The sequence below is a fragment of the Gadus macrocephalus genome, chromosome 5, assembly GCF_031168955.1.
Source record: "Gadus macrocephalus chromosome 5, ASM3116895v1".
Taxonomy (NCBI): domain Eukaryota; kingdom Metazoa; phylum Chordata; class Actinopteri; order Gadiformes; family Gadidae; genus Gadus; species Gadus macrocephalus.
Window position 1 is genome coordinate 8,286,890 of NC_082386.1, and position 14,664 is coordinate 8,301,553.

The 14,664-nt window shown below is 44.9% G+C and overlaps 2 protein-coding genes across 2 annotated transcripts; both read right to left on the reverse strand.

Annotated features, from left to right (window-relative positions):
- Window positions 1-8: 8 nt before the first annotated feature.
- On the reverse strand, window positions 9-14,385 carry LOC132457918 (CD109 antigen-like). Its single transcript, XM_060052320.1, has 24 exons — window positions 14,077-14,385; window positions 13,605-13,795; window positions 13,487-13,515; window positions 12,795-13,031; window positions 11,886-12,011; window positions 11,121-11,160; window positions 10,933-11,023; window positions 10,604-10,700; window positions 9,482-9,596; window positions 9,200-9,309; window positions 8,911-9,102; window positions 8,627-8,731; window positions 8,467-8,529; window positions 8,118-8,291; window positions 7,248-7,406; window positions 5,766-6,022; window positions 5,049-5,178; window positions 4,205-4,423; window positions 3,623-3,754; window positions 2,595-2,820; window positions 2,337-2,418; window positions 1,817-2,054; window positions 1,322-1,490; window positions 9-673 (listed from the first exon to the last, which is right to left on the reverse strand). Exons 1-24 carry the CDS (start codon window positions 14,157-14,159, stop codon window positions 432-434), a joined length of 3,507 nt encoding a protein of 1,168 aa, XP_059908303.1. The 5' UTR covers window positions 14,160-14,385; the 3' UTR covers window positions 9-431.
- Window positions 2,782-5,740, reverse strand: LOC132457708 (CD109 antigen-like). Its single transcript, XM_060052002.1, has 5 exons — window positions 5,451-5,740; window positions 5,049-5,178; window positions 4,848-4,955; window positions 4,205-4,423; window positions 2,782-3,754 (listed from the first exon to the last, which is right to left on the reverse strand). The coding sequence occupies exons 3-5, from the start codon at window positions 4,860-4,862 to the stop codon at window positions 3,551-3,553; spliced, it is 438 nt and encodes a 145-aa protein (XP_059907985.1). The 5' UTR covers window positions 4,863-4,955; window positions 5,049-5,178; window positions 5,451-5,740; the 3' UTR covers window positions 2,782-3,550.
- Window positions 14,386-14,664: the final 279 nt, after the last annotated feature.

Below are 14,664 nucleotides of genomic sequence, written 5' to 3' on the forward strand. Positions count from 1 at the left end.
GCAGTTTCAAGGAGTCAGCCAGCTCATCGGCCATCCTAAATGCTGCCGAAGAGCTGGCTGTATATGTACACACATACATATAAATATTTATTCAATTCATACAATTAGCCTTTGTTGTTGCCACCTAGTTCATAATATAACTAAACCACTGTAAATTAAGCACGGTAAATGCTTTTTGTCTTTGCAATACTTTTGTGTTTATTTAAGTCTCAGGTGACTTTTTATGTGCTTCTCTTATAAAAAGAATTATGCTTTATATTATTGCCTAACTGAAGGGAGCCTGAGACTTGCTGTTGTTTTAATTGTTGTGAATATGACACATAAACCATCTTATGCATCTTAAAATGATGGATTCAAAATGACTCCCGGTCCTCCCCATCTCCTTATGAACATGCCGGCCCTTGAAACAGAAAAGGTTGGGAACCCCTGCTCTAACAGCCAGTGCCTGCATATGCGCCGGGGCCCAACACGAGCACGGCCCCCACCTGAACGCCCCAGTAGCCCAGGAGGATCTTCTGTTGGCTCAGCCACCTCATGAGAGGGAAGCCTTCCACTATCCTGCCGTTGCGGGAGAGGGCCAGCAGCACGTAGGAGACCATCTCTACCTCTGCATAGCGGGCCCCCCACGCCCCCTCCCCCCGCGGGGCCTCGGACGGACTCCACCGGTCGCCGTCTGCAATGATTAAACGGAGAAAAGAAAGGGGTAATACCTTCAACGTAATGTGTTCAGACCTCTGTAAGCTCTTAGTTAATGAGGAGCTAATCATCGACCAAACAGGACTATACATTTGAAGATGGGTGCTCAACCTGCCAAACTATTAATCCATAGTGGACTGTGCCAACTGGCAGGCTGCTCTGTCCTTGAGACCTCTCGTGATGGCTAATCAGCATCACACACGGTGGTCAAGTAGGGTCCCTTTATTAATCATTCATCTTATTAATCATCTACAAATACTGTATAGATAAATGTTTCATTAAGGACAAGTTCTTCTTGAAGTAAAGGTTTATTGCAACAGAGACACAGACAAACAGACAGACAGACAGACAGAAAGGTAGACAGACAATGTCTGTGTTTCTCTCCGAGATCGACCTCTTATCTTGGTTTTAATCCCAATTCAAGAACACTCCACCGCTCTCAGCAAGAACATCTACATCACAGGTCTCACGAATGAACCCAGAGAAACCATGCCATGATGAAGCACTAACCACGAGGCTGACCTCAATGAGCGCATTCATGGGTTGGTCCTGACAACCAAGGAACGGAGGAGGATGTCAAAAGGACGATAGCTTTTAGCCAAGGATAACAGAACATAACTGTTACCCAGGTAGTTGGCACGCAGTCTCAGCTCAGCCAGCACACGGCTGGCTGCAGGCCGGTCCTCCAGGACCAGGGCGTACGCCATCATACACAGGGTGTAGTTTCCGGTCGTGGGCAGCACTACTCTCTTCAGGTAATCTAGGGCCCGAGTTATATTGGGTTCGTACAAGCGCTGCAGAAGAGGACGGGGAGAGAGGGAAAGTAAAAAAAAAAGTGTCTGTGAATCCCGACGAGATAAAAACACAATGGTTATTGAGGATGTTTTCTATTGAAACAAACCTTATTCATACTTCTGATATTGTCTTTGATATAAATATCCTCAAAACAACATTTTATGGTGGTCAATCTTCGATTATTCTTTCTAACCCCCCCCCCCCTTTTTTTTTTGTTCCCACAACAGACACAGCACTTTTCCATGTCCTTCATTAGAGAAAATGTCTCAAATGATCCACCCATCACTGATCATAGACCCCCACCAGCCCGTCCTCGACAACTGACCGCGAACTCCGGGTCCTCCAACAGCGCCATGACCACGAAGGCGGTGAGTGTAGCGGGGCAGTCGTCCTGGCAATGCCTCATCTCCCAGCGTCCGGCCTCCACAAAGGCCCCCCCGGGCCCCTGGTGGGTGAGCAGCCAGCTGGCGGCCCCCCTCACCACGCCCTGCAACTCCACGCCCTGCTCCGCCGACATGTAGGGCTGAGCCCGGAGGACGGTCCGCAGCACCAAGGCTGTCAGCCTATATGGGGCCAAGGCAGGGAGAGACTCACTGTATTTAACTACAGTATGTACATCCTACATGAACCACAATACAGGGTAGCTGTCAAAATAAAACATTGATTCAAATAAACCAAAATACCTAAAAAGACATCTACAATAAAATAAATGCATCGGTTTTTTTTTGTTTGATTTTTTAGGGGCTGTTTTTTTTTGGGGGGGGGGATTTTATCATGGTCTGCTTCATGTTAAAAGCTCTCAGCATGCATGCATAAATATATCTAGTGTGGGGGGGGGGAACTACCATGTCCAGCCAGATGAGTCACTGATCCCGTAGGCACTGAAGGAGCCATCGTCTCGCTGGTAGGACCGTAGCTTCCGGAAACCTTGTCATGGACAACATTTGAATCATATATAACGCATACAACATGCGTCTACATCGACCTGCCTTCCCCTTACTGCCCCCCCACCAACCTTGCACACACAGAAAAGAGTAAGGAGGTCAGATCAATGCTCTAATATACAAAGTATTCAGAATATAGTGCGTGTGCGCCGAGTGTACCTTCTTCCAGGACGGCCAGCGCCCTAGCTTTGATGGGGCCGTTCTCCAGGACTTCCAGGTACTCGAGGATGGTGACGCTGGAGGCGAAGGACACAAAATTCTCCGCCCCATAGCCCTGGGCCAGGCTTACCAGGGACTCCAGAACCCCCATTGACAGGCCCAGGAGGTCACCTGCAAGGGGGGAGTGGAGTGGAGGAGAGCGGTCCAATGTCGGTGTATGAAGATACAGTAGAAGCCATACATATCAAAGTAATAATAATAACAATAATCATAAAATCCCTTCTGGATGCAACATGATAGTTAGCTAATAGATGTATAAAGACTAAAAAGTCTTGAATCAGCAAGAAGGTAGTTTGGACGCTTTCAGACCGACCAAGAACAAAAATACATGAAATTTGACATTTTGGGAGTTCAAGGAAAGCTTTGCCGAGAACTGAACGGTTTAAAGTAGAGAACTTTAAACCGTTTGGGAGGGATGGAGCATGTTGGAAGGACCATTTGGCATTACTTATCATTCAATTAATATTAACAAGATTTCCCTGCATCTTATTTAATACTGGTATGGTATCTGTTGCACTTTTTGGATGGAAACAGTGTCAGAGTCAAAGCCACACAGAACAATTCCGCAGTTAACGCCATTGAAAAAGTTAGTTGATTTGTTCAACATTAAAACAATTTAAGCAAGGAACAGAAAGAAGAATCAAGTTAACCACAGTCGACATAACAGAAACTCACGGACATAAAACATTTTGATACAGAGCGTTTGCACGATGTTAAAAAAAAAAATGAAATAAAAATGACATCAAGCTGTGTTACAATAGAAAACCTTGCCTCTCTGCTTGTCATAACAAGAGCCCGGCCAAACGCGCCCAGAATGCTGTTCCCAATCAAAGCCCCATAAACTTTCCTTATTTAGATTTTCCTTTTTGAATAATACAAAGGAACAGCTTCAACTCCTACCGTGCACCTAAACCAAGGGCCGTCCCTTCTCCAATACTAAGACGGGGTGGGGGGGACGACATACCAACCACATGGACCCTCTGGCTCCCCGGCACCACATCTGGGGGGAAAGAGAAGGAGGTGGTCCATGAATCGCTGTCCGTGTTGGGTGCCAGCTCCAGCAGGAGCGTCTGGGAGTAGAAGCGTGCGACGCCCTCCGGCTGCAGGGAAAACACGGAAGTCATAAAAAGATGCGGCCGGCGTCGCCCATGTGCCGCCGCCGCGCTCCTCGGCCGGTTGGCTCAGCAGCGTTCTCTGCGCGGCTGTTGGATTCTAATACATTGATTTCTTTCATTTCTTTGAAGGGTAAGCAGGGCTCTAAGCTGGCGGTTTTTCCCGAAGGAGAACCGGGCTCTAAGTGTAAAATTTTAAGGGGCACGCAAAGAAGCTTAGCGGAACTTTAGGGGCAGACATTCGTATAATCATTCTCTTTACTGCATAAAAAAGCTATTTCATGCTATTTCAGATTCAAATATGTGTTCATATGCAATCAAAATGGAATTGATTTTCTTCAATAGAGATACATTGGCAACATGTTCCATGTGGATTCCTCTAAACAGCGCTTTAAACACATCATCCCAGCCCCTTTATCATCCAACGAAACATCACACCTTCACGAGCACGGTCTGGACCCATCTCCGCGAATCCTCCGCCGAAAACATGGCGGCCGATATTTCCATCTCGCCCAGAGCCAAGGGCCTTATGGGGAAGAACGCCTTGACAGTGCTCAGGGGCCCCACCGTCACTTTCTTTGCATTCACTACAGCGAGGTCCCCGTCCACGGCGAGAACAAACTCAAAGGCCTCGTTTTGCTCCACCAGCAGTATGACCTGCGTCGGGGAGGAAGGAGAGACGAGGGAGTGAAACCAAGAACAAGACATAAATAACAGAACAGCAAAACAGAGGGAAAACTAATGAACAAACGATTAAAAATGGTGATAATGGAGCGAGGTTATCAGTAGCACAAAAAAAATGTGGGATCCGGCAGGATGCACAAATAAAAAACAACTCCGCTGGCTTATAATAGGACTCCTCCAAGTGTTTCCTACAACAACACATGGGCAAATCGATGGGTCCCGTTTCAAAAAGGACGTTTAATGGTCAGACTTTTCTGAGATTTTTTCCCAGACAGAGTTGATCCGCCATCGTTTCACATGAAGCAGTACTGTCGTGTTATTGGAAATAGTGGAGCGGGATGCCTCTAAAAACCTGACCACACCACATATCCAGTCTCCAAATTCCAGGCTGTTGTACCTCCAAGTCCCACATCAGGATGTTGTGGAACAGTAGCTCAAGCACAATCTCCTCTCCTCAGATGACACTTTCTGGGAGTTCCATGTAAAATAACCTCTTCCATGACTCCTTTAACAGAGAATGACACTGTCACAAAGCTGAAAACCAAACTACTTACATCATCATGGCAGAAAAGCCCATAAGAAATGATCATGTACTGACTCTCGGTGGGGCGGTGGTGACAGACCCGGAGAAACCCAAGCCCAGCTCGTCGGACATCACCAGTGCTTCCACTCTCCAGGAGTAGATGGTGTCGGGAATGACAAAGGACGGACTGACGCATGTCGTATCGCTAGAGAAGGGAAGCATAGCAAAGGAGTGGAGTGTATAAGTGTCAGAGACACTCTGGGGCTTGGTAAACTAACCATTGTTGCATCAATTGCTTTTTTGGAATCAGGTAATTGTCTGGGTTTTCTGCTCAACAGATCATTCGTTGAGCATTGTGTTGGTTAATTTTCAAGCCAAAAAAACACGTGCTGGTAGCTTCAGAAAAGTTCATTTATTGGATTGACTAGTGGATGGTTGAAGAGACAATGCAAGCAAGCATCGCATCAGCCCACTCACCTAAGGTTGTTGCTCACATACATCCTGGTCACTGGAGTTCCCTGATCAGTCCAGTTGCTCCACTGCTCTCCTCTCTGGAATGACCCTGGCCCTGCATGTAGTGACAAAAGCAAGGAATAGCGTCTGGTAAGAGATATAGTTTTATCCAGGTATGAGTTGGACCAGCTGGACAGGTCAAGCCTTAGCAATAGGTAGGGTTGAGTTGTTGCAATTGTACAAGTTGTCCACTAGAGGACGGCAAAGAACAAAAGTAAAGTCCACACCAAGCGAAACGTTGCTATACATTCCAATACAACACAACTTTATTGTAAACACAAGGTGTGAAATTGGCTTTTGCAACATTTGGCATATACATCAACAGAAAATCTCATTACACCTAAACCCAACAATACTAAAAACATGACAAACACAAAAAAGCAGCAATATGGTACTGTCACTGGAGTTATATGCATGACTTGCATGTTTGAGGTGATTTCTTTGCAGAGTTTGATGAGTTCAGTAAAGGCATAATAATCTATTGCCGCCCCGGCTCCAAGTAGTTGGCCATCGCTCAACACCACAGTGTTGCACTCCTGAGGAAACACAAAACGTCCCGCAAGACAGTAGTTAGCATGTTCTATTGAGGGGGAATACAGTCGGAGGCATTGGACGTGGAACCGGAAAGCCCGATGGCCATAAGCAGCCGTAAGCTATCACGCCACGCCCGCTATTATCACGCCTTGGGATCGGGACACATGACCGCCACGAATAAAAGATACCGGCCATGGTGCTTGGCGAGTGATGTGAGGTAGACGGGGGGGGGGGGGGGGGGGGGGGGTCTCAGTTTCTCCCCTCAACAATCACACACAATGTAGCGCCAGCGATGATAATAACCGTGGTAGACATCCTTCTCGTCAAACCCCTCCCCCCACAGGGGGATGTGAGCGCCCGCCCACCACACACACCGCCTCAGCCTCGCCTGTTCAGCAGAAACCCCCGGGTCGGAACCCACAAACACGGCCACACCGCGATACCCGAGACCCTAGAGTTACAACTTCTTGGAAAGGGGAGAGTCACCTGGGAACAACAGGAGGCAGATGGTTTACTTCCAGTTCCACCCGTTGAGATGGAAGACTGGGAGCGGTGAGGACTGGACTAAGGGGAGTGCTGGTCTCTGGTGACACTGTCTGAGGCCTGGGTGAGCGCCTCTTTGGAATATAAGTTAAGTTATAATAAGTTATAATATTAACAGAGGAAGGCGGGAGGAATCCGAAAAGCTAAATTAATGGAGTTCTTCTTCAAAAATGAATACACAATGACTCGAGGGAGATGTGTTGTCCCGTCATTTTGAAGAACATTGTGCGTAGTACATAATGTGCTACTTTACATTTATAGTTAAGTACAAGTGACATTTGGGTTGTTGTCCCTGGTCATTTAACCAAAGACTTAATTTTGACAGAGTGATTTCATCATTTTACTCAAGGAGAGGTTGACTGGCATAGGATTCATGGCCAAGGCAGATGTGAAATGTATACTTGATTATTTTCTTGATTTTGCACAGTTACGTACTACCATTTTGTCGGCTGGTGTACTATCTCAATGGTTACGACACACCCTCTAACAGTTACCAGTTAATGGTCACCATAAAGAGAGATACTACACTGCAATTAAAAAGGTAATTGAACATACATAACTACAACAGTAGAATTGTGATGGAGACAAGGATTATTGTGATGGTTGTATTATATTGGCCAATAAGATTCTGTGGCATAGGAATGTTGTTAAACTGCAACATGATGTGGATTCGACATGCACTACCGTGTCCCTGTTGGTCAGCCAGTCCTCCAGGGGGAGGTGGGCTTCCGGGGTTCCCGTGGTGACCAGGATGAGCACCTGGGACCTGGGGTCCTGTACGGTCACAGTGAAGGAAACCGATCGGTTGTGCCCTGTGAGGTCCTCGTTCCACTTTAGAGACACCTGTTGGTCATTCACACACACACACACACACACACACACACACACACACACACACACACACACACACACACACACACACACACACACACACACACACACACACACACACACACACACACACACACACACAAAGTAGAGGGGCCTTTGATAAAGAGAAAGAGCCAATGATAAAGAGGAGGGGCCTATGATAAAGAAGAGCATTTGATCCAGAGGAGGGGCCTATGATAAAGAAGAAGAGCCTATGGTAAAGAGGAGGGGTCTATGATAAAGAAGAAGAGCCTATGTTAAAGAGGAGGGGCCTATGATAAAGAAGAGCCTTTGATCAAGAGGAGGGGCCTATGATAAAGAGGAGGGGCCTATGATAAGGAAGAGGGGTCATTGTTAAGGAGGACAAGCCTATGATTAAGAGGAGAAGAATATGAGAAAGAGTAGTAGCCTATGATAAAGAGGAGGATCGAGGGTAAAGAGAAGGAACCTGTGACACAGGAGGAGGAGTCTACATTAAAGAGGAGGAGACTGATAAAGAAGAGGAGCAGATGGTAAAGAGGATGAGTCTTCATAAATGAGGAGGAGACTGATAAAGAAGAGGAGCACATGGTTTAGAGGAGAACTCTTCATAAAAGAGGAGGAGACTGATGAAGAAGATGAGCACATGGTAAAGAGGAGGAGTCTACATAAAAGAGGAGGAGCCAGTGTGAAGGAGGCAGTTACGTGGTTGGGCTGCTGGATGGGTACGAGCAGCGTGTCGCTGATCACCTCCCCGTCTGGGAGGACACAGTAGACGGTCACACAGACCTCTGGGAACCAGGACACCATGGGGGTGAGCCAAAGAGAAGAAGAGGCCACCTGTGTCCCCGCAGTGAACACCTGACCTCTGGCACTGACCTGGAAGTACAAAAGCCGACTCAAGATGCAGGTGAATGCTACAATGCCCGACCTTTTGTTTGGTCTCAAACTTAACTGTCTCAACTCTACAGACAAACCCCAAATGCCAAGAACCCAATATAGGTATTTTCAAATTGAATAAGAACTTTTTTTAAATAGGCTGTGAGCAACTCACAACATAGTGAAGTTCAGCGAGTTGGAACGTAGCCTCCACGTTGATTTCATGAGACGATCCAATCTAGAATAATATAATCGAGAGTGCAATATAAACGGTATTTAATGCCTTATCAGTATATTCAATACATTGTTATTGAAATGTGGATCAATACCAGTACCTGTGCAGGCAGAAAGCTGGAAGGTTCGATCTGAACATATGAGCCAGTTGCAGAGGGGAACTTTGAGAAGAGGTTCAAAGTCTTCTTGCTGGACATGAACGTAGCCTGCATGTAGTACAGCAAGACAAAAACATGAGCACTCCTGGATAAGCATCAAATAGGATGATGTGTTAAGATCATACATTCATGGTTAGGGTCGGCATGGTCTAAAGTTCACATCCATTCCATGTTGCTGTTCAACATGCATTATTCATTATTATCCATTTCAAACATAGAACCCGTACATTGATGATAAGCATTGATATGTTAGCTTGCAAGGTAAACCGTATCAGGACAACTCCTCCTTCGACCACTGGAAGAGTGGTGGATTCAGTTTGGTCTTCAGCGTGGGAGGTTTTCTGCACGACCACGACAGACGCAGAGTTCAGCAGGGCTTGCGGGGCGAGAGGCATGCCGTCAAACATTGAGATTTCGAGCTGAGGAACGCAAACAGATGACAAAGGTTAGGTTCAGTCAATGACGACAACCGTGGTTCAACCTAAAAAAGTAAACCGTCCACTTATAGGTCCTTACTTTGGCAAAGAAGCTTAAAGAGGGCTTCAGCACTTGGGGAAAATCCCGGAATTGGAGTTTGAATGCGTTTTGCAGTACCCGCACTGCAACCACTCTTTTCTCTGTGAATCCTGAGAAACGAGCACCAGTTACACACAAAAATACCAACCATGACACAAAAGATAAGATGTATATTATCAGCAAAAAGTATTTAACAGCAAAATATTAAGACAATATTAAAAGTGATGACATTTGATCATTATTCCTTTCAGGATTATAAACATACATATACAGCCAACTAACCTGTAGAGCTTTCAGTGACAGAGGCAGTAATGTTCAGTGTGATGTCTTCGTCACCGGGCTCATAAAGGCTGGCAAGCGCAACTTTGCTGAAGAAGAACTGCTCTTCTACATAGAACTTCAGAAACACAGGTAAAAATCAACCCAGACAGGTTCCACTGCACTATATACTGGGAGCAAACCTCTCTTATCCAGCATATCAGCGTAGGAGAAAACTGCAGGAAATCTTCTATTATTATAACTAGAGTTTTCTTTTGCGCATTGTGCGCGCTCAACCTATAGTTGTAATTAAACCCATTGCAATGATGTCGAAACCCCAGTCGATAATGTAACAAATTTCTGAGGGCATAATCTAATAACATTTTGCATTTAATTTTTTTTAATATAAAAATCAATGCCAACATTTAAATATTTTTAACAATTCAGCGAACAAAAGGCAACATTCTGATTATCATTTAGGGGGCCACTCAATGACATGCAGAAGCGCCATCAACAAGCCCACTGAAGTGGTGCGAGAAATACAGACTTTCTACTCCTCATTCACTAACGGTTATATACATTTCCTACGGAGAAAATACTACCTCAGGGGTAGTATTATTCAGGAGATTTTCAGGTGTGCACGTGCGTGTGTGCTCTTACCTGCGCGTGTGTCGATGGCAGAGCTGTTATGTTTAAAAACATAACGTCTTACCTGGGCGAGTATCACTGCTGTGTGTGCGCGTGCGTGTGTGTTCTTACCTGCCCGAGTGTCGATGGCGGAGCCGTTTAAAAACATAACGTCTTAGCTTGGCGAGTGTGTCACTGCCTTTGTCTTGACGTGTGTCACTGCCTTTGTCTTGACGTGTGTGTGTGTGTGTGTGTGTGTGTGTGTGTGTGTGTGTGTGTGTGTGTGTGTGTGTGTGTGTGTGTGTGTGTGTGTGTGTGTGTGTGTGTGTGTGTGTGTGTGTGTGTGTGTGTGTGCTTGCGGTGTATGTATGCATTTGCGCTTGCTGTGTGTGTGTGAGCTGCAGGCCGCTTGGCACATGCGCACGTGAGTTACTTGAGTAACTGGTGCGACAGGCCTGCTATTGTAGTAGTACGATTAATAAGAATTTTTTCATAATAATTTAATTAGTTTAGGCTCACCCCTTTATAGCTGAGGAATAGTTGGACAGGAGCTGTTGCAGGGGAAATACGGGTGACATTCACCGATAAAGTTGCATATATCATAGCAGAATGAACCCTAGAAATACAGCAATAAATAAATCATTTAACATTGCCAGCAGCCATATTTTTCAACACCACAACTCACTGTCTTGTTATCGACTAGGTATAGGACCAGCTCCCAAAATCAAGAACATATGCATTCATTAAAGACATTAATTAGTTGATTAGTTGACATAAGGCATTGGAGAAATTAGGCATTAAGAAAAGTAAATATAGTGACCACTAAGTATGAGAAAACCATTGGTTACCACTTAGTTCTCACAGTGCCTGAGATGCCCTCTCCCGCCAGAATCTCTGGTGCCGTCTCAAGCTTCAGGTTAAACATCGAAGGGTCTGCAACTATCAGGCAAGACAAGTTCAACATGGGGAGCAGGGGTCGGCTGTATATCCATGACAATCAATGAATTTCTATTCTAAGTCATTTAATTTAAATTACCCGGGTTTTCCACCATGAATACCTTCTCGTCGGTAAGGCCCTGTGGATAAATACAAAGAAGTAAAATGTCAAGGTTCTTCTGATGTAATTTTATGTAAGCCAAAATATGTTAACCCATTATTGATAGGTGAATGGAATTCTATGTGGACCCCTACTCTGTATCCAAACCAGGGGACGTACTGGCTGTTGTTTAGAGGCAGATATACCGGCTTGTCAATGATAGTGGCGTTTCTGATCATTCACAGCAGAATAAAGCCTATAGGCTGATGAAGGACCACGAGGCGTAGCAGAATGGCCTTTCATCCCCTTACGTTTCCTACATGGCTAATAAGTAAATAAATCAATAAAAGTTTATTTAGTTATTTTTTCATTTTTGCGGAAGCATTTATAAAAACCGAAAATGCTTAAAATATTTAGTTTTTTTAATATTTTGTGTCAGATTATTGATCTCTGTGTAGGTATCTGCGCAATAAGAAGAATAAAGTACTGTTTTAGCTGTATTTGTGGCTTGAATGGGTTCGAAAATAAGTACGATTTTGTACTTTTTTAACATTATCTACCTGCAATCACAGCAAAAATGTGCTTTCTACAAAAATGTTTTTGTATACAAAGGTGTATGGTTTCCTTCTTCAAAAATTTCTGAAAGAAATATTGTACATAATATGGCTGGCCATGATAATTTCCTGATACAGCCCTCTGGACATTGTTATTCCCTAACCCACCCTTACAAAAAGGACAAAAAGTGATAGAAAGTAACCAACTTACATTTATTGTGGTCACGACAGCCCACTGTCCGATGGCTGGGCTCGGAGACAGATAGAATTCCTGGGAGACAATTCCCAGGTAACTTCCCTGGGAGTACCACCTTTGGTTGATATTCCCTCCGGGATCCTGTACACGACAAAATGATCCGTCACACACATTAACCTTGTTTATTCTGTCCAGGAATTACACCGATTTCTGAAGAAGAGAATAGACCAAAGATCACCAATCGTTGGGTTTAATCAGAATACACAGAGTGAAGTGCATTCCTCTCTGATGTTCTCAGAGGGGAACGGTTCTTTAGGTTTAATTTGAACACACAGAAGTTTATTGCCCTCTGAGGTTCTCAAGGAGAAATATTTCTTTAGTGGTACATGGGGATAAAAACCAAAACATTACACAAATATTGTTATGGGAATGAAACACTGATAGTCTGAGTCTAAGACGGAAGGGAGGTTTAAACCGTGAAGACATTAGCAGCCTTATTTGTCAGAGTTGCCAGTGCCAATTTATCCCTATGGAGTTGGGCATTGAAACCCGACATAGCATCGATGCTACCCTGGGTGTAGTCTCTCCAGCATTCAAAGTTTCAACCTTGACCCCGGTGGACACTGACCACTTGAAATGCGTCATATCAGATCACAGTTGTGTCTGAGGTTCTATACCCAATGGCGTTCTTTACTTCTAAAGACACAGTATAAATAATAGTTAAAAGTGCTTTAGTCCCGCCTGTTGGCGATTTATATTCTGAACCTCGAGTCAAGCAAAATTTTCCTGTATGGATCATGTGTTGATGGATCGTCGACGGTGCTGTTGACTGTAATACGGTTGTGTAAGATCAGGGATCGACTCCTCCACATGTATATATGTATCTTGTGTTTTTTTCCGTAATACACAAAGGAGGACCCTCACCAAGACGCTGATCTCCATGGGTCCTCTGTAGGGCCGGTTGTCCAGTTGCAGGGCCGCGATCCAGAGCAGCACCTTCTGCCCGGGGCCGTAGAACGCTCTGTCCGTCTGGACGGAGCTGGAGAAGTTCCTGCGGCTGACGGTCAGCCAGGTGGAGTTGGAGAAGATCAGCTGCTCTTCCTGATAGCCGCTGAGCGTCAGCCTCACCCGGCCGCTGGGGCTGAGGGAGTCTCCCTCCAGCTGAGGACGGAGCGTTCATTCATGGCACATCATCAATGAGTGAATAGTGCATGAATATACAGTATGTGTAAATTGTGTGTAGTTTGTGAGGGTGTGTGTGTGTGTGTGTGTGTGTGTGTGTGTGTGTGTGTGTGTGTGTGAGAGTTGGCGTGTAGTTGTGTGTGTGTAGGCTTGTAGTTGTGTGTGTTTGGAGGTTTGTGTGTGTAGGTTTGTGCGTGTGAAGCTATCTGTGTGTGTGTGTGTGTGTGTGTGTGTGTGTGTGTGTGTGTGTGTGTGTGTGTGTGTGGAGGTGTGTGGGTATCTGTGTGTGTGTGTGGAGGTGCCTGTGTGTGTGTGTGTGTGTGTGTGTGTGTGTGTGTGTGTGTGCCTGTGTGTGTGCAAATGTATACCCCTACTAATATAAACCATCTTTATGCTGTTATTTAAGACATGGAATACAAAATACACATACTTACTGGAGGAAGGGTAATAATTCTAGTCAAACCTATAAAACACAAACAAACCAAAACTCACCATCACAATAGACGACCATTCCCAAGATTACAAAACGAAAGGCTATATACAACAACCAACCTCCAGGGATGGTGACGGATACACTGGACTGGACTTTTCCCTGTGTTAGACGGGCCAACACGTCGACAGAGGACTCGGTGAGGATGGTGACAGATAGATTAGTGGCTCTGGACGTGTACAGTTGATGTGAAAACGAGAGCAGATCCAGGGGCTTCTGGCTAGGGGAGATTAGTGTCGACGTCAGAGTGCTGCTGGTGGTTGTGGGATAGAGATTTGAGATGCAAGACTTGGTTAAGAATTTGTTGCACACTAGGTGAGGAGATAGATACACAATACATCTCCTCAAAAAATGACATGCTTTAGAGACGTATCATTATTAATTACAGTATAATACTGTCATTTATCATATAATATTGATATCAATGTACTCTTACAGTGATAATTCTGTAAGAGACCTATTTACTTTTGATCATTACATACATAAGACAATACTAATTTTTCTCCTCCAAGATAATAGTAAAGCCCTTTTTACCTGGACGGAAGTTGAGCTGAAGCAGGTCCCGAAAAACACAACAATTTCACAAGCCACAATCCAAAGATACCAAATGCATTCATTTTCCCAAGCTTTGCTTTAGCTGGTCTCTGGCCGTACAACTAACACAACCTTAAACCCTCACTAACTTACAGCGAGTGGCTGTTGCATTTCTTCTGACCTGCTCGAACTCCCTCACATGCAGACACTCAGTTACTGACATACAAGTCCCTGTTGTACTTCTTTCTCTTCTTGCCAATGACTAAGGCGGGTCCCGTGGGGAGAAAGGGATATAGAGCAAAAACAAAACACAAACACAGTTTTAGTCAGACATTGTTGTGTCTGACTAAAACCCCCCCCAACATACACAGAAAATACCTTGCGCCTTGGGCGTGTTTCACTTCAGCCCATTCACAGAATAGTAACAATCCCCCTACACAGTCCACTAAATACTGGGACGTTTAGGCACCAGTGATTCTTTAATGAGAAGACCTTTGTCTCAGGTGTCCTGACATTTTCTCTGTGGGACACAACACATACACCAAGCAGACTACTCTTATAGCATCGCCCTATACCAAACACTGATGT